Source organism: Phalangium opilio, unplaced genomic scaffold, assembly GCF_054372755.1.
Source record: "Phalangium opilio isolate 3A_F unplaced genomic scaffold, DU_Popi_V2 ptg000011l_1, whole genome shotgun sequence".
NCBI classification, from domain to species: Eukaryota; Metazoa; Arthropoda; class Arachnida; order Opiliones; family Phalangiidae; genus Phalangium; species Phalangium opilio.
In genome coordinates, this window is record NW_028324147.1 from 10,548,410 (window position 1) to 10,568,611 (window position 20,202).

At 40.3% G+C, this 20,202-nt stretch overlaps 1 protein-coding gene and 1 long non-coding RNA gene across 9 annotated transcripts in view; one reads left to right on the forward strand and one right to left on the reverse strand.

The window, feature by feature from the left end:
* Positions 1-429: 429 nt before the first annotated feature.
* Positions 430-2,958, reverse strand: LOC149712102 (uncharacterized). Of its 7 annotated transcripts, none has more exons than XR_016377767.1 (5): positions 2,790-2,958; positions 2,132-2,718; positions 1,847-2,061; positions 1,710-1,778; positions 430-1,619 (listed from the first exon to the last, which is right to left on the reverse strand). It is a non-coding gene; the product is annotated as an uncharacterized LOC149712102 (long non-coding RNA). The 7 variants fall into 7 exon arrangements; XR_016377766.1 differs by having other exon boundaries at positions 2,132-2,326; positions 2,478-2,958; XR_016377765.1 differs by having other exon boundaries at positions 430-1,414; positions 1,497-1,619; positions 2,132-2,958.
* Positions 2,959-4,237: 1,279 nt separating this feature from the next.
* Positions 4,238-20,202, forward strand: part of PNPase (polyribonucleotide nucleotidyltransferase 1) — a 34,976-nt gene continuing 19,011 nt past the window's right edge. The window contains exons 1-6 of one of the 2 annotated variants that reach the window (XM_089860685.1): positions 4,238-4,488; positions 4,728-4,866; positions 6,916-7,021; positions 9,093-9,142; positions 16,812-16,875; positions 17,888-18,049. In XM_089860685.1, coding sequence (XP_089716811.1) covers positions 4,319-4,488; positions 4,728-4,866; positions 6,916-7,021; positions 9,093-9,142; positions 16,812-16,875; positions 17,888-18,049 — 691 coding nt within the window. In that variant the 5' untranslated portion in view covers positions 4,238-4,318. Of the gene's footprint in view, positions 4,543-4,727; positions 4,867-6,915; positions 7,022-9,092; positions 9,143-16,811; positions 16,876-17,887; positions 18,050-20,202 lie in introns of both variants that reach the window. The other variant, XM_089860686.1, reaches the window with a different exon arrangement.

A 20,202-nucleotide genomic window follows, 5' to 3' on the forward strand; every position in this document is an offset into this window, starting at 1 on the left:
TAGTTTTCATCGAGTGGTTCCAAGTTTTAAGAATATTTGTAAAAAAAAATTTAACGACTTACCTTTGGCATATTGGCGGTTTCTCTTAAACGTTTCGTCTGCGCCCAAGTTAGTATCAAGAACTTTAAGCTTTTGCACGTTTTGTCAAGTGCAGCGTGTTTGTTCTTTTGTTTACTCTTTATACTCGACGTTTTATTGGTTTGTCAATAGAAAAAGAGTTTTATATATACGATAGCAAACAAACTTAAAAGGGTTAAAACTGCAGTAAACGTCTGTGTCAAGTTATACAGAACTTTAACACCCAAAAAGAATGTCACCGTTTCGTTTACGGAATTCTTTTTCCAAATTGTAAAACCATAACTATATATATATATATATATATATATATATATATATATATATATATATATATGAAATCAGTAAATCAAGTAGTATGATCCCTTTAATTAAATTAATTGCTATTTGCGTTTATTGAACGTAGAAGCAACAGGAAATGCTTGTGTGGTGCCGTGATGATGACACTTAGGGATGTGGGAGGGACTCATATCTATTCCTTTACTGACGTCGATATTTGACTAAAGTACCGCCCACAGCGCGGTAGTTTAGTTTCATCTGGGTAGCTAAAATTCCTAGTGTCGCTTCTATTTTTCCCTTGTGAAACCAAGAGCAAATTTATTAAAGAGTAAGGAACTGTTATACTAAAAATTAATGGGTGGTTATAATCGTTAATAATTAATTAATTATTTACAAGTCGTTCATTAGTTTTACAAGATTTGTTCGGTAATTGATTTGTAAGGCCATTTGTTCATGGGAAGAGGGGGGGGGGAGGTTATCTGCCATTGGCAACAGCTGTAAGGCTGGTATTGGTGGGTGTTCCTGCGAGTCCAATATATAGTGTTCGTTGTCTGAATGTGCTACCACCTTGACCACCAGCGCTTCCAGCTCCTGGGCGGCTAGGACGACCAGGACGTCGGGGTGGTTGCGCTGGACGCCTCCTCGAAGTTTGAAAAGGTCGCCTTCTTTGCGGGACAGTTTCAGTGTAAGTCAGGAAACACGCAATTAGTAGTGCAATTAGAAGGATTTTCTGTTTATAAATTTTATGTTGTTAATTACTTTTTTTGCGGCCAAGAAAGGTCGAATTTCAGGTTAAGCGTATGTACAGTACATAAGTATGTCTTGTCTAATTATTTTAAACCTTTTGTACTTTACAAGTTCACGAGGAAATTCCATAATCAATAGGGCCCGCCAAACTTGGGGAAATAGCCCATTAATGCTTTAAAGGGGCTGACCGACCCCCTCTCCTTTTTTACCCACCCGCTATGCTAAGCTCTATGAGGAAGATCGTCGTTTGTCCCACGGTCCGGTCAGCCCCTTTAAGTAACGATCGTGTGATAGATATTTCAATAAAATTTCACTATAATAACGGGGAAAGCTCTGGCGTATTAATACGCAAATGTTAAATATCATTGTAAAGAAAGTAGTGTTGATCGACTTGCCCTAGACATATTGGCGTTTTTCGTCTACACTCTTAGTAGGGAGAACTTACAACTTGTGGTCTATTTGCATGTTCGTTGTAATCTATAGCAGCTAATAATATACGGACACGATAACTGGGCCAACTGTCCATTGTAAATAGATTTTAGAGAAAAACACGGAGTGTCTAGGTTTTTGCAGGTGTAGAGATTTTTTTAATTAAAACTTTCACTTACGTGTAGCTGTTACGTTTTGATACATAACCCAAAATTTGGTTGTGAAAGGATTCTAGAAACCCAGTGTGCCTTTAATAATAATTCATTTGATTGTACAAGCAAATGTTAGCAACAGCTAATAAATATGCATGATTTACCTGAACCTTACATAGTACTGCAAGTTCCTTTCCAAATACTTGTTAAGCACAATTTCTTCTAATGCTTTGTAAGCCCGAGAATTAACTTGAAGCCATGGTTTGTCTCTGTCTTCTTCTGGCAAGGGCATTTCATGCTGACAAGCGTAACCTGCTCCAAAATCAGTGGCCCATTCGTGATAGTTTGTCACATGATTTAGCGTACTTTGAAATGATGCCTTTTTGATAATTTTTTATTTAAATTTTAAGTGCGAAGTAGCTCCGATTTCGTCTAAAATTATTACATACTAGCAGAAGGGGATGATAGAAGAAGGATGACACTCTGTATCCTCTTAATACTTTAGTTATGTAACGTCATTCTTTCCAGGCTCACCCTTTTTGTTTGCTTTCCTGCTCATCAAACTATAGATGGGCATCGCACCGTGGGGTCATATCTATAACTGTTTGGTACTAAATCCTCAGCAATCAACCCATAAACCTCATCTTGATATGGGAAAAAAATTGACAAGCGTGCCATGGCAAATAATTAAGCGTAATAGAGTAATGATGAGGGAACTATTTATCGCGTATGTGATTTGGTTTAGTAACCTTGCTCCAAATGCTCTGATGTTGGAAAGAACGACGTTACACTTACCCCGCTTTGTGGTACACTTCTCTCGAAGAGAAGTATTATATACTTCTGATTATACTTAATTAAGTTGAAATTAACGTTGGATTGTGGTTCGGCAGAGTAGATTTAGCTTATAAACTGAGATTCAATAAACAGTTCACATTAATGTCAATGTTTAGTTGAGTTTTTGATCTTTGCCGAAAAATTTATTATTTTAATAGTCGTTGGGGCGAGAGAGGGTAGTTTAGTTAGGCTTATTTAGTTTCTGAAATGGATTTGAATTTTTGCTTGATTTAATTGCGACTATTAGTGTGGGGGCCGTATTTTATATTTTACCCCACTCTTTTGTGCCGAAAAGTGCCGAAACGGTCACTAATTTACCCCGAAAAGCCGAAGGCGAAGCCAGAAGTCATTTAGGATATTTTAGCAGACGACGCATGGGAGATTTCTACTATTTTAGAATTTGGGGTAATTCGGCAAAAGTTCGGCAAAAATAATTTCGGGGTAAAATAGTGTTGCAAAACGCGGACTTGCTACTTTCCCGCGCTCGCAAAAATCTCTTTTTAGAAGACAGAGCAGACGACACACACTGTTCAGATTTAAAGAGCAGGTACAGAAACAAGCAAATATATTACTGAAAATTAGGTAACATTTTTTTTACCTGAAATTATCATTATTCAATTTAATAATATTTATTTCGCAAAAATAATTCGCTGGCAATCACCGAGGCGAGCCTATATGTGGTGGTTACAGGGAAATATTTTGAGCTAAGCATAGTTTAGTTTTGTAATTCAGGTCTTTTTTTTTTTCATCCGCATTTGAAATTTTGAAAGTAGCTGCTAATGAACAGTTTAAACCTGTCCCAGTTTAAAAATTAAATCGGGAGGGGGGAGAGTCAGTGGCCCACGAGACCACTTATTAATTCAAATATTTTGGGTGCGTTCAGTAACCCTCTTTGATGACAGCGCTTACTAAGCGATGCCAGATTTTCACTACTGTACGCTTTTTCGCGTTTCCGGTTTTGACGTCATGATGCTCAGCGCTTGCTCATCAGAAAAACCATCTAATCGATATGGTTTTTTTGATGGCGTGACGTAGCGCTTGACTGTTGTTGGCACGGGATTTAAAAATTAAATTCCAATGATGCTATTCCAACAGTAATTGTATTAGTTTTCTTTACAAAACTACTTCTACCATTCAAATGGACATAATTTTCTTAAACAATTTCATTATTTGCGAGCTCATTAATAGCGTTTTCCTTTGGGTCCTCGCGGAGCGCAGCCAAGGAGAAATAAAAATGGTAGTAGTAGTTTCCAGCTTCGTTAAAGACTGTTTTTGAAGAATAGGATCTCCTATTTTTATTCCTCCATGGAAGCGCTCCACAAGGACCCAAAGGAAAACGCTATAATAGTGGGCAAGAACCATTTGCGCTTCGTAACGTTTTGAGGGCCAGTAAGACGTTTCCCCAACCCCATTTTCGAAAACAGCGCTAACTTAAAAATGTGACTTTTCCGTTCAACAACCATTTACGTCACTGTGACGTCTCGAGCCCATCAACCAAACATCAAGAAAACAGCGATTTCTTTGAGATTTTCGTTACTGAACGTACCCTTTAATTATCTACTTCTTTAGTTTAGCAGACGAAGCGCCCAGACAAATGGTCATGGACCAGCTTATTTATTCCAGGCCATGGGGTTCGCTCTTCGCTAGCCTAGTGTCCAGTTTAAAAAACACTTATTTCCCACCCTGGCATTTATTCTTGTATTCGAATCTTATTTCCTAAATTTTCCCAGTGGTCCCAGACTGTTTCTCAAACAGAATGTGTCGTCAGCTACAATTTCTTCTAAGAACTTGAAACAACGTTCATGATAATATTTACTATAAAAGTCAAAAATATGGCAAATACAGCGCGTTTAAACTTTAGTAATACAATTTCTAAATGTACGAAATTGTTACCACGCTATATTTTGTGTCGTAAAGTTTCTAGCTATTCTATGGCAAAACTAGGAGAATTGAAAATTAATTTATCAAATGAGTGAGTTAAGTTTTAAGTTTATGCAACCCTTTCAAGAATTTCTGATAGTTAAAGGTAACCTGACCTAATTAGAAACTTATGAAAGTTACTAACTCTAGAAATTAAAAAATTTAAAGCAACTGACCTATGTGTCAAGTTACTTGCATCTCATTTCCACATTACCTTTTACAGGTTTATGCCTGTACAATGTGAACTAAAGAGCTGTCTATCATAATTTTCCATTAAATTTCTTTTTGTAGGAAATCTTTTATTGTTAGTACCGGAAAATTGGCAAAGTTCGCTGATGGCAGTGCCGTTATTCAAGCGGGAGACACGGCGGTTATGGCCACGGCAGTTAGCAAGACAAAGCCTACTTCTTCTTCATTTATGCCATTAACGGTAATATAATGTAACCTAACATTTTCTTCTGCATGGACCTCTATTAATCCCGCAGGCTTCGCTTAAATGTAGATTCTTATTATATAATTAGATGACCACTCCCCTAATTAACGTTAATATACAGGGTGTTCCAAAAAGTGTGGTAGGACCGAAATACAGTGTGTTCTATAGACGATTTTGAGTAGAACATTTTTTATGAAATTTAGCTAAGGTGTCAGCCGTAAAATATTCTAATCATAACTTTTAAGAGTCAGAATGTAATGGATAATTTTTAACTCCAAATAGCCCATAAAACCCACTGTACATATGTTCTACCTTGGATTAACTAACGCTAGGGATTGTTCACTAACCGCGTTTCCCATGTATTGCTACCACCAGGAGTTCATAATAGCCCGAAGTTCGAAACTGGTTAAAAAGCCCGTAAGAACAAAGTTTCGCCGTAAAGCTCAGCGGATTCATACACCGCTTAACTCCCAAAGAAATAGTTATCCCATTTTTTAGTGCCCACGCGCATTAACTTACACACTTCCGGCTCAGCACTATTTTCATCTTGTGCTTTTTGGGAGCGAAAATGGCTCACGTCTGCTTCTGTCGGAACGGTGTAAATTAAGCCTTGGCTAAGAAGTTGGCTTTTAGTCGGGGTTTCTAGTTTTCTACAAAACATTTAAACGATCGTCAATGATGTTTCGTTGTGATATGTGTGAGTGAGAATTCCGTGGTTAAATTAAAACGGTTTGGACAAATTTATTCCCAGTATCTTTAATATAAGAATTGCAACGTGTTTCTACGTCCACCATATCGCCATTTTTCTTTTCGACGGAGGTCCCAGCCAACGGAAGTTTTGGAACGAAAACCAAGGAGCATAGATACCACTACGATATACTGTCAGGTTGTATGTCCATAAACAGGCTAATCCTTTCTATGCGCAACGACAGAATCTTGTTCGCGATTTTTACCATTATCTCTATGGCCAGTTTCATACTCCCCCCCCCCGAAGGGAGGTTATTATGAACTCCTGCTACCACCAGCTACATGTTCCGAATTACTCCTTGATTCCCCTCTTCACTCTCCAAATTTATTGGACCAAAACGGATCTAGATATAGCGCCATATCTAGGCATAATAAATCGTTTTGGCTGATTTTAAAGATGTCGGCGCTCAATTTAGGCGGGATTATAATTTTTGAGACTTCTTATAATTAAGAACATAACTCATGCTTAAAAAGTAGTACAAATTTAGGTTTTGCAGTACTGATAACATTATTTCAGCAATTATGAACATATATTCTACAATTGATTTTGACGTCAAAGGACACGTGATATTTGGTACAGTTTTCTTATGACTTCCTATTAGGGATAGTAGCTGATGCTAGGGGGCGTTTGGAACATGCATACTTTGGGGAACGAGCAATCCCTTAGTGTTAGTTAATCCATGGTTCTACCACCCTTTTTGGAACACCCTGTATACAAAGGTACTTCAAATGGAGGGTGAAGTGCAAAATCAAGTGTTTTTTTATTGATTCTTCTACTAATTATAAGACCAGTCTGCGCAGTGAAACATTCAGGAAATTCAGACTCCGAATGATTTTAAAATTCATATTTGGTTGATATTTTATGTATAATTTGAAATAAGGACCTCCGACCAATCGCGTAACGCCCTGCCTTCCTGTTAACAAAATTCTCGTGACACGCTCCATGCCAAATGAAATTTATCGCAAGATTTGATAACAGTTGCTCGCGATGTAATAATGGTGGCGCGAGATGTAGAGCGTGCAACGGAAATTTTGTTAACAGGAAGGCAGGGCGTTACGCGATTGGTCGTAGGGCCTTATTTCAAATTATCCATAAAATCTCAACCTAATTTGAATTTTAAAATCATTTGGAGACTGTATTTCCTGGATGTTTGACTATGCAGAATAGACTTATAATTAGCAGAAGAATCGATAAAAAATCACTTTTTTTCCACTTCACCGTCCCTTTTAAGCCCTAAAGTTATCCCTTACATTATGAAACATATCGGATTTTATTTCAAAAATCTCTTCTCATATTAGGTTGATTTTAGACAAAAAGCAGCGGCAGCCGGGAGAATACCTACAAATCACCTTAGAAGGGAACTTGGTCCTTCAGAAAGGGAAGTCCTAACGAGTAGAATGATTGGTGAGTGAGTATTGATTCTATAGTTGAAAACATTCAGGTTGAAGAGGTTAAGAAGAATTATTGAGAAATATGTCAGCCATCTCCGCGCATAGTACACTGCTACATGACACTAGCATGGATAAAGAATGCGCGTGAGGAAATTTGTTTTCACCCTATAGGATAGGCAATTCCCTATCTCGAACGACAGCTTATTCTGTATATACTCTGTTACAACATCGGTTGTCAGCACGCGCAAACCTAGGTCTCTATGTAACCTAGCTTTGTGCGTGCTGTCAAGAAACGAAGAGCTTCAGGATCTTCAGGATTTAAAATATCCGCCATTTTTTTAGCTCGAGTGCACGGACCTTTAGGCCTTAGTTTCAAATACGTGTGAAAATGCCTACACGTATTTGAAACTTAAGGCCCAGAGGTCCTTGCACTCGAGCTAAAAACTGGCGGATATTTTTAAATCCTGAAGATCCTGAAGTTTTTTGTCTCTTGTCAGCACGCAAAAGCTAAGTTGCATAGAGACCTAGCTTTACGCGTGCTGACAACCGATGTTGTAACAGAATATATACAGAATAAGTTGTCGTTCGAGATAGGGAGTTGCCTATCCTATAGCGTGAAAACAAATTTCCTGACGCGTATTCTTTATCCATGACACTAGCCTAAACCACAGCCAAGCCTTGCTTTAATGCCTTCGGAGATAGCCATCATTTTATTTTACAACTTCATTAACAAACTCCTGAGAGTGATTGTTTGCCTAGCCTCCTGGACCACGCGACTCGCGGACGCGGGCCGTTCGCGCTATAGAAACCCAACCAATAGAGCTATCTCAGTTTTGACGTCAGTGCCTAGGTAAAACGTCACGGGCTTGGCAAGTTTGGTACCGCTTTTGTTCTACTGGTAAATAACATGGGTGGGGTCACACTAAGCTTCTGGGATAGCTCTATTGGCCTCAAAACGCGTATCATGTCGAAAATTGAAGCCAGTTGCTTTTAACATGTCTATGAGAGGAACAACGTTTTTTGGCCATATAATTCTAAAAATACTGGTTTTGAAATTTTTATGAGACGTATGTTGAAAAAACATTAAAATTTTGTATGCGGATGCGCACAACCTATTATAATAATTAGAGATGTGAAATTACCGTAATTTTTAAAAATGGTAATTTACCGGGTAAATTACCGATTAAAATTTTGGAATTACAAAAATTACCGTAATTTATGGTATTTTGTGTTTTAATAGGCTTATTACCGCGGTAATTATGTAATTTACCGGTAAATTACCATTCTAAAATTACGGTAAGATATATATTGGTACGTTACGCGGTATTTGGTAAATTCCCGGTAATTTACGGACGGTAAATTACCGACTCACATCTCAAATAATAATAATTAGAAACCCTTCAATATACCTCTCACTAAAATATCAAGAGATTTGAACCAGTAAAACCGAAAGAAAAAAAACACCTTACCTCCCATGAAAGCTCATACCCATACCTGTCCACCATTGCTTGGGCTCAGCTCAGCTCACATTACTTTATAGAATTTCACAACGAGCTCACCTTAAGCTCAAAATTGAAGCAATGTTTCGTTAGAGCTCAATGTGAGCTCAAGCTGAGTTAGTTTTTATAAATGAGCTCACCTCGGGCTCAGGTTCATTCACGTAACTTTGATGGGCTCAGCTCGAGCTCAAGCTCACTCTAATATCTTTCGCGGGGTCAATATTGATAGTACTTAAGGCTCACCTTGAGCTCGGGCTCATTCCATTTAGTAAGCTCAAGCTTGAGCTTCATCTGATATTTCTTCCAAGCAGTGAAGATGTTGAAATAAATATAATTCTTAAGCGATGAATGCAAAACTACAATATACATTTTCTATCCAAATGATTTGCACTACTTTTGGATTAAAATAGCTTCAAAGCTTCATCTATCAATGAGTTACACTAGTTTCTGTTTGCGCTAAATGGGGCGCTGTGCGCAGACTCAAAACAGCTCACTCCCCTTCTCTACCGAAATTACTTTATAGTCAATTCATCAAAGAAACACGATACCTTCTGGCATCTGATACTATTTTAATTTTGTTTTTAGATAGATCAATTAGACCAAGGTTTCCAGATGGCTATTTCTACGAAACCCAGGTGATATTTTACTAAGATATTTCATTAGAAAATTTAAGATTTGTCTGTAAGCTAATTAAACAAGTGATCGGTACTAGCACATAAGCAGATTAACCTCTTAAGTACCCATCTGAGGCTGTTTGGTCCTGGAGGATGTATAAGAGGGGGAGGTAAAAAAACGAGGCGGATACTGCATACAGTGGCGCGCAACTTCGGTTGGTATAGGCTCGCGTCACTTGATCGTTGTTGGAAACTAGGAATGTTCAAAAGCGTTGTCTACGTTAATCAAGGCCTGTGCGCGGCACCTATTTTTATTTTTCGTTTGGCAATCTAAGTTGCCGAATTCTCTCACCTGAGAGCGCTGTTAGCTCGAATTTGAAATTCTCATTTTCTCGGGCTTGGAGTATGAAATATTCATTTTCGCGCGGGCGTTTCGGTAAAGCTATCAATGCCATCTCGCGGTAAAATAGAGAGAAAATAATAAGTCTTGTTTCTTAAAAGTCGCCCCCTTCTAAACTACCGCGCACAGGCCTTGATTAACGTAGGCATCGTTCAAAAGTATAAACTAGCTCAAGAGGCTTGAACGCATGCGCGAGAATGTACGCTCTCTTGACGTGAGGGGGTAGCGGTAACCATGTTAACCGGGAACGGCACAGTACCGTTTTAGGAAACCACAAAATCGTTGGTCAGTCGCGCCGCCAGCAGTAGGCACGTGCCTACGTTGGAAAATTTTGGCCTACTTGAAGGGCCTCCAAATTTTTAAAAACGTGCCTATAGAGGCCTTCAAATAAAATTTTATTCCTTACTTTAACAGCGTTTAATTACTTTATGTTCTTTCACAGTTTATATTTCTATCTGTAAAAATCTAACACAACATTACACACCTGTTTGACATATTCGCTACACTATGCTTTTGTAATGTACAAGAGAGCATTTTCAAAACCCGTTTTCTTTATATTCTAAAGTGTTGACGTTGACCCCCAGGTTACACCTCTCTTGCATAGAAACTAAAGAGGACACGAGTCGCAAATTCCCCTCCCTACCTAAAAACGGTTGGCGGCATGCGTCGCGGAGAGGAATAAAATTTTCCAACTCTTTTAACTAGTATCAAGAACACCCAAGATTATACGAGAGTAACATTTTTTGGGTGTACCTTGTATGAGCAGTTCCTGGTAGAGCAGTTCTCGAAATACCAATCGCAATTCCAAATATCGGCGGCGTTGTTCAAAACTGCTGTTTTAGAAATAGCGGTGGTGGTGTTGAGTTTCGAGCATTTCTTAACAATACAGTTATATTCGTTGGTTTCAAAAACTACCTTTTTTCTGCTATCATTTAATCAGTAATGTGACCTAACCAATCGTGTTTTTGAATTTTTTTGAAGTACACTTAAATATTGTACAATTCTTCAGGCTGTATCAGTTTACATGTCTCATACCAGGATAGAAAAATAATTCGAGAAAGCTTATTTTATTTCGAAAGTAGATAATTGTAAACAGTAAACAGTAATTTTTTGGGAAAGGCATATTATTATTTGGGGAGTAAGTCAATGAAGATAAACAACAATACTTTGGAAAAGGCGTAACATTGTTACACTATTTCCAAAATATTACTAACCAAAGTCTAACCAAACGAAACAAAACGTAAAAACCCAACCTAATCTGAATCTGACTTAATACTATTTAGTTTAAAATAATCAACTTTAACCTAACCAAATTATCCATATCTAAACTAGTTCTATTTGAGTTCATATAACCCAGCTGGGCCAGCTTACACCATAATAAACAACTACCGTTTTTCGCATGTTTTTCTGCTCTTTAAAGAACTGCTGTAACGTTACGCTGCGTTTACGAGAACCGCTGTATCGGTAATTGTTGTAACGGGTAAACTGTCATTTCGGGAAACCGCTATTTAGGGAACTGCTGTTATGAGGACCGCTATTATGAAATCCACTCATGTGAGAGCTCCCAGTTACGAGTATTTATTGCCAATGAAAGATGGCTTTCGGGATCTAGTAAAATATTATATTGTTGTTTTGTGTATTCCCGTAGCCAATACAGTTTAAGAAAGAAGATTCAGTTCCCTGAATAGAATTGAAACACGATTACGTACTACAATGGGGGAGGAAAGGTTATCAGACCTGGCCATACTTTTTATTAACCGAGATCAATTTAAATAAATAAGAGACTATCCTATCTCAGTGGTCCATGAATTCGGAAAAGCTTCGAAAAGAAGAATTTCATTCTTTGACTAAATTTATAAGAAGGGTCACTAGGACAATGTTGCCAAAAACTCCGTACTCTTAATAATCTCACAAAAAAGGAAATGCTGAAATTTAATCCTTAAAGGGACTGTAAAGATGTCGGCGGACCGTTGAATTTTTTTTTCAAAAAAGCTTACCCGACCCATCCTCCCCTCTCTTGTGATTGGTTGAGTGCCGCCCTGGTTCGGCGTTTCCCCAGTACTGACCCACGAGAGTCCGAGACCCCCGCTGCGTTTGCTAGAAGGAAAGACTTTCGTGTTGCTCACTGTTGGAACTCCTCCAATAATGGAAAAAAATAACCTACTAATATGTTATCGTTTTTTAACTTGTCACATGTTTTTTTAAGTTGTACATATATACCAAAGTTTAACAATGAAAAAGGGCATTCGGTCAGATGGCGGTCTTATCTTAATAAAGTTGTTTTGGTTGTTACCTCTTGCGTTCTCTCTCTCCCCATGAGCCGTTACAACAGTGGTGTCAGAAGTGGGATGTCGTTTTACGGTCTTCGGATATAGTCGCGTTACGGTTTTCCGGGTAAAGTCGCGATACTGATTCCGACAACATGCCAAAGCAGGAAAGCGGATCCTCCGACTCCTCGTCCGCTCTGGGAGACGTGTTGAACGCGTTTATGCAGCAGCAAGTAGCGGCCCAGAAGCAGAACCAAAGGATCATCGACCTTCTACTCCAGAAAACAGGAACCTCCGGTCCGTCAACTTTGACATCAGCACCCACATCCACAATAGCTTGCCTTGACATTCCAAGCTTCGAGCCTGATGAACACGATGGCGACAAACTGGAACAATGGCTGAAGAGATTTGACTATCTCGTGGATATTAGTGTCCCAAATCTGACCGACGTTGCCAAAGTCAAGTATCTGGTCTCGAAACTGTCTAACGAAGCCTTCAGCGAGTATTATCGGTCCTGTATGCCCAAAGAGCCAACGGACTACTCGTATGCAACGACAGTAGAGAACCTCAAGAAACTTTTCGGGAAGAAACAGACACTCTTCATAGAAAGATTCAACCTAATGCGGATCCAGCGTCACTTGGATGAAGATTATGGCCCGTATTTCAACCGCGTTAAACTACTTCTAAAGCGCTTCAATTTCTCCGATTTGACCGAAGATCAATTCGGAATTCTAGTTTCCCTATGTGGATTGTCCAGACCAGAAGACGAATCCATACGAACCAGAATCCTGCAACGGTTAAATACCGAGACCAACATTGAGCTCAAGAATGTCATTGACGAAGTCCTGACCATCGTCGCTACGAAGACTGAACAGACGGTTTTCCAAGCAAAGGCCACGCCGATCAACAGCTTCCGTCGTCGGAAGACTTCTGTACGGCATCCTTCCAGATCTCCCGAGAAGCGGAGAGCCAAGTCATCTCAACGATCTTCGAAACCGCCACCATACGCCTGTTTTCGATGCGGAGAGATGCACTGGGTCAGGGAATGCACGCACGCTAAGACTGAATGCCATAAATGCTCTCGAACAGGTCACCTTGCTAGTCAATGCGAAAATCAGAAACGAGTATCCGGACACCGGAAACCAGATAGAAGCCAGATAAATACAGTCAGCCTGAATTCCATGCGACCTTCGAAACTCATAACGGGGGAATTCTTGGTTAACGACGTTCCCGTAGTTTTCTACTTGGACAGTGGAGCGGAAGGCAACATTATCAATGAGGCGACTTACGAACGAATTGGTAAGCCGAAGTTAACCCCCTGCAGCGAGCAAGGAGTGCTATTCGATGGATCAAGCACTACATTCCTTGGGAAAGCAACGGCAAAATTTAAACTGGGACCAGCAGAAATTCAACACAGCTTCTACTTGGCAAAAGACGGATCCCTAAACCTACTGGGAGTGGAAACCCTGGATTTCTTCGGTCTGCTGGATAGCTTACGACAATGCTCCCGACTCGGTACTCAAGCCATCAATCTCTGTACCGCCTCACCTGGAACGCCTCAAAGATTACGAGAAGCAGACTGCATTGCGACGCTGAAGAACGAGTTTCCGGATGTCTTCGAGGACGGTTTGGGGCTGTGTACCAAAGCCAAAGCTCGCCTTACTCTCAAACCCGGAAGCACTCCAGTATACCGTAGAGCCAGGCCAGTTCCGTTTGCCGCCCGCAAAACTATCGAAATGGAGATCAAACGTCTGGAAGAGTCAAATGTCCTGAAAGCCGTCGAGCACACTGATTGGGCAGCACCAATCGTAAGCGTAAGGAAACCTAACGGCACTACCCGTCTTTGCGCAGATTTTTCCACCGGCCTGAATGAGACCATAGAACTCAATCAACACCCATTACCGCTGCCGGAAGACATATTTGCGACGCTCAACGGGGGAAAACTTTTCTCCCAATTGGATCTATCTGAAGCATACTTACAAGTAGAACTGGACGACGATTCTAAACCGCTTTGTACCATTTCCACTCATCTGGGAAACTTCCAATATCAGAGACTTCCGTTTGGGGTGAAATCCGCTCCGGGGATTTTCCAAACCATAATGGACCAAATGCTTGCTGGACTTGAATTCGCAACAGCTTACCTCGATGATATAATCATTGTCAGCCGTAACTTCGAAGATCACCAGCAACACCTCAAAGAATTACTCTCCCGTATTAAAGACTATGGATTCCGCCTTCGCCTCGAGAAATGTAAACTATTCATGACACAAATAAAATATCTGGGATTTATCATTGATAGCGCTGGTCGACGACCCGACCCCGAGAAGATCAAGGCTATTGTCCACATGCCAGCACCAGTTGACCTGCCAACATTACGTTCATTTTTGGGAATGGTGAACTATTACCAGGTTTTCGTTAATAATATGCGTTTCATGAGACAACCACTGGACGAATTATTGGAATCCAAACGGACTTGGTCTTGGACACCTAAATGTCAGCACGCTTTCGAGGAACTGAAGATGACGCTTCAATCAGATCTCCTTTTAACGCATTATGATCCTACACTGGACATCATTGTCGCTGCTGATGCCTCCGATTATGGACTTGGGGCGGTCTTCCAACATCGCATGCCAGATGGGTCAATTCAAGCTGTAGCTCATGTATCCCGGGCATTGACCCCAGCGGAGAAGAACTATAGTCAAATCGAGAAGGAAGGTCTCGCGCTTACCTTCGCGGTCAAGAAGTTCCACAAAATGCTCTATGGGCGCCGTTTTACTCTGCTCACGGATCATAAACCGCTGTTAGCAATCTTTGGAAGCAAGAAAGGCATACCGGTCCATACGGCTAACCGTCTCCAACGCTGGGCACTCATTCTTATCGCCTATGACTTCAAGATAGAATACCGCAAGACTACCTCTTTCGGGCAGGCCGACGCCCTGTCCAGACTTATCTCGTCACATTCCTCTCCGGACGACGACATCGTACTCGCAAGTCTCCAAGTCACAGACGATGTGAAGGCCATAGTCCGACAGCTTCCAGTCACTTTCCAAGACATTCAATCCTCTGCTCAGGCGGATCCAGTCTTACAGAAGGTCGTCGGGTATATTCGGAATGGGTGGCCGACATTAAAGAATATCCGAGCGACACCTGAGGCAACCACCCTCGAACAATTCCACAGAAGGAAGGACCTGCTTACTATCGAGCAGGGTTGTGTGCTTCTACAGAATAGAGTGGTAATACCTTACCCATTACGAGCAACCGTCCTGAAACTACTTCACCGAGGACATCCTGGAACCAGTAGGATGAAATCTTTGGCTCGCGCTCACGCCTACTGGCCTTTTCTGGACGCTCAGATTGAAGACTACGTGAAGAAATGTTCCAAATGTCGCTCTGCAGCAAAGTTCCCTGTCAAGACTCTGTTGCATTCCTGGCCGAAAGCCGTGAAGGCCTGGCAGAGGATACACATCGACTACGCCGGTCCCCATAACGGCCATCAGTATCTTATAGTCGTCGATGCCTATAGCAAGTATCCCGAGATTTTCGACATGAAAACCACCACATCATCCGCCACCATATCCGTCCTGAACAACCTTTTCGCACGCTATGGTTATCCGGAAGTACTGGTGAGCGATAACGGAACCCAGTTTGCTTCACACGACTTCGCCTCGTTCTGTTCCCGAAAAGGGATCCAGCATATCTTCTCCCCGCCGTACCATCCGCAATCCAATGGGCAGGCGGAACGTTTCGTGGACACCTTCAAGAGGGCATTAGAGAAACTCAAGGGCGAAGGAGATGTCCCGTATATGCTAGACGTCTTCCTGCTGTCCTACCGCTCAACGCCTAACTACAGTATAGACCAGAAAAGCCCTGCAGAACTCTTCTTGGGCCGAACACTTCGTACCGAGCTAGACCTTCTACATCCTCCGGCCTCTTCGTCATCAGAGCGTAATCCAACCATGGAGCGACAATTCAACCGTCATCATGGGGCTCGACGACGCACCTTCAAAGTCGGAGACCTAGTCTATGCTCGGCAACACCAGTCAAAGACGTGGTATCCAGGAAGAATTCAAACGGTCAAAGGCGTAGTTTATGATGTTCTTATGGATGATGCCACTAACAAGAAGTTCCATGCCAACCAACTTTACCACCGTCTGAACAACGATCCCTACTCCGTATTCATGGACACATTCGATCTACCCATCCCTGACCGAAGAGTAAATCCCGATCGAGTTCCTGCTGGGACCACAGTGCCCGCTCCCGAACGCCATGTACGGTTCAACATACCAGACGCAGACTCCGAGGATGAGGGAGTACGGCGGTCCGGACGAGTAAAGAAGATACCCGAGCGCATCAGTATGGATCCCCGCCAGAAGTCCTACAATTTTACTTAAAAGGGGAGGTGTTGGAACTCCTCCAATAATGGAAAAAAATAACCTACTAATATGTTATCGTTTTTTAACTTGTCACATGTTTTTTTAAGTTGTACATATATACCAAAGTTTAACAATGAAAAAGGGCATTCGGTCAGATGGCGGTCTTATCTTAATAAAGTTGTTTTGGTTGTTACCTCTTGCGTTCTCTCTCTCCCCATGAGCCGTTACAACACTCACCCCCCCGGGGATTGTGACGTCAATAACGACGTTTTCAAAAAAAAATTCCAACGGTCCGCCGACTTCTTTAGAGACCCTTTAAATATGGAGATATTCGTCAAAATCCTGAAATATATTCCAAAATTATGCATGATAAATTTTCAAAACAAAAGGGAGGGGCCTCTAGATCATGCTGTGCCTACGCGAGAAATAATCCTGGCGGCGCTACTGTCGTTGGTAGCATAAGTGGTGGTAATTACTGCGCTGGAGGAAATTCCAAAAGAAAGGGGGATGAGAGACGTACCACCGAATAGCCACAAATGGGTACTTAAGAGGTTGATCTGCTTATGATATTATGTAGTACCAAAAATGTCTTCGCAAAAAGTCTTGGCTGTACTTCAGATTATCAGATATTATATTTAATTTTTGAACAGGTTGTCTGCAATCTTTTGGCAGTGGATGGTATTAATGACCCTGACATTCTAAGTATAAATGCTGGTAAGGAAAACAATATTAAAATCAAACACTTATGTCACAGGGGTGTGTAGTGGAGGAAGGACAATTTTTCTTTTTCCCTTTGCGCCATCTAGTTGTTTTAGGTTAATTAAATTATCTTGCTTTTATTTTTCAATCAAGGTCTATATTAAAATAGCAAAGAAATATTATTCGTAGTATAAAATTAAGAGTGTATTTAAATTTAACGAGCGATCGAAAGTTAAGGGGCTCATTCCACGAACATGACAAAGTTAGAATATTTCGTTTAAAGGGAATGAAGATAGAATTAATTTCTGTGAATTCAAAAGTATCAAGCTTTTAATTCTCCGATTTCTGGTTATTTGGCAATATGAATTCGAAAATGCTGCATTTGAAATGCCCTTTTTATGAAAGGCTAAATCGTTTCCCGTAGGCTGACGTCACAAATATATTTTCACGTCAGATGGTGCCACTCTCTCCGCTATCAGACCCAGAGTTTAGACTGGCGAGAAGCTCGAGACGCGTATAGGATTCCCGCGCTTTTTTCCCCCCTCAAGTCATAGTGATGTCATCAAACGGGCGAACAAGCTCGACAAGACTAAATTATTGATATATCGAAGCTGAGTTTTCGTGATTTTTCAATGGATTTTAAAAATAGAAACTTTGGTTCAATTATATTAAAAACTTGATATTTTGAAAGTAGAGACTCGAAAGTGTAACATAATACCACTTTCGTGGTAAAATATGATATCAAATTGTAAATTCGCATCCCCTTTAAGAGGGATGGGTTCAATAATGTGACGCTTTATACAAGGTGTTCTAAAGAGTGTAGTGAGTTCAGTAATGTTTGGATGTTGTTTTTTCAATCCATATCGATTAGAAATAATTGTCTAGCCATCATCATTTTCCCTTTAATAACGTTTGATCTCAATGTTAATGGCAATTGAATGAAACTGGCAGTCTTACAAGATCGGTAGAAAGCGGTTTTCTCAATCTCCTGTATGTATCAACGTATAATGGTTCTGATTTCTCTTAGCATCAACTGCGCTAGCGCTTTCTGATATTCCTTGGAATGGACCAGTGGCAGCTGTAAGAGTGGGCATGGTGGATAATGAACTAATCATCAACCCAACTAGAAAGGAAATGTCTCAAAGCTCTTTAAATTTGGTTATAAGCAGCGCGGAACATTCCTCTGTGGGTGAGTGTCTGAATCCCTTTTTTTATCAAAATTATCAGCTCTTACTTCCCAATTTTGGTGATGACAGAAGATTGATTAGTGGTTGTATAAAGTACAACGAGAGTCCGACCAACCTCGCGGTAATACGCATCGTAAACCCAACTTAAATTACACCACTTCAACTTTCTGCTTACGTTGCGTTTATTTTATCAAAAGTATATAGAAGTAAAAACCAAAAGTACTCTTCGCTTAAGTTTTCTGGCACCGTGTGATTTGAGAAGCCCCCCCCCCCTTTATCCCAGAATAGTGTAAATCGTGGCACAGGGATCAAGCCGCGAATAGGTTCATAAAGTAGCAGATGCTAGCTCTAGTACCAAAAATAAACGTTTGGATTGCCAGCATCATGTACTTTTTTCTATAAACCTATGACGTCAAGAAGCTCTTCCCTGATTGGTTAGTTGGTGTAGGCGGTTGAGAGGAGGGTAGTTTGTTTCTTAGTTTACACATCGCATAAAGCCAAAGGCAGGGAATTGTTAATGAACTGTACTTTTTGTTTTTATATCTATATACTTTTGGTCATATTTTGAACACATATTTTTTCGCCAAATTAAATAAAATAACTAACATAGTTTGAACCCCACAATGCCTTAACAGAGTCACTCTAAAATATCGCTGGAAAATTTTGAAAGAATGCGCGTATTACACTCTAAACTTATTTTCTGGATCTCACGACCCGAAACATTGCAATTAACGACAACGGAACGGCTAATCATTCGCGTGTAATTGCACCCATATAATTCAGTTAGGGAATTTGAAAATGGGCCGGAAAGTCAGGGAATTTTAAAAATTTCAGCAAAGTCAGGGAATTTTAAAAATTTCAGCAAAGTCAGGGAATTTTAAAAATTTCAGCAAAGTCAGGGAATTTTAAAAATTTCAGCAAAGTCAGGGAATTTTAAAAATTTCAGCAAAGTCAGGGAATTTGATTTTAGTGGGTAAAAATTCTGGGGATAAGTCTTTATTGAAAGAGTAATGAAAGTTTCTCCTCATCCTCTCTTAACACGGAAAACTCTAGAGCAATCCTTGAAAATGTCTAGAATTGCTTTTATAAAGTAAATGCCTTCAAAAATCTCTCAGACTGTTATTTATAGTTAAATAAAATGATTCTTAATCATTTTGGTGCAACAAATATATTGGAAAACTTAATGTAGAGAGTTTATTTAATTATAAGCATTTTAAACGTGCTGTAAACATTTACACTTCAATGGTCAGGAAAAATCTCAGAAAAAGGCCAGGAAAAATCTCAGAAAAAGGCCAGGGAAAATCTCAGAAAAGGGTCAGGGAAAATATCAGAAAAGGGTCAGGGAAAATATCAGAAAAGGGTCAGGGAAAATATCAGAAAAGGGTCAGGGAAAATCTCAGAAAAGGGTCAGGGAAAATCTCAGAAAAAGGTCAGGGAAAATCTCAGAAAAGGGTCAGGGAAAATCTCAGAAAAGGGTCAGGGAAAATCTCAGAAAAGGGTCAGGGAAAATCTCAGAAAAAGGTCAGGGAAAATCTCAGAAAAAGGTCAGGGAAAATCTCAGAAAAAGGTCAGGGAAAATCTCAGAAAAAGGTCAGGGAAAATCTCAGAAAAAGGTCAGGGAAAATCTCAGAAAAAGGTCAGGGAAAATCTCAGAAAAAGGTCAGGGAAAATCTCAGAAAAAGGTCAGGGACAATCTCAGAAAAGGGTCAGGGAAAATCTCAGAAACGGGTCAGGGAAAATCTCAGAAAAAGGTCAGGGAAAACCTGGAAAAAGGTCAGGGAAAACCTGGAAAAAGGTCAGGGAAAAATCTCAGAAAAAGGTCAGGGAAAATCTCAGAAAAAGGTCAGGGAAAATCTCAGAAAAAGGTCAGGGAAAATCTCAGAAAAAGGTCAGGGAAAATCTCAGAAAAAGGTCAGGGAAAATCTCAGAAAAAGGTCAGGGAAAATCTCAGAAAAAGGTCAGGGAAAATCTCAGAAAAAGGTCAGGGAAAATCTCAGAAAAAGGTCAGGGAAAATCTCAGAAAAAGGTCAGGGAAAATCTCAGAAAAAGGTCAGGGAAAATCTCAGAAAAGGGTCAGGGAAAATCTCAGAAACGGGTCAGGGAAAATCTCAGAAAAAGGTCAGGGAAAACCTGGAAAAGTCAGGGAATTTGGTTC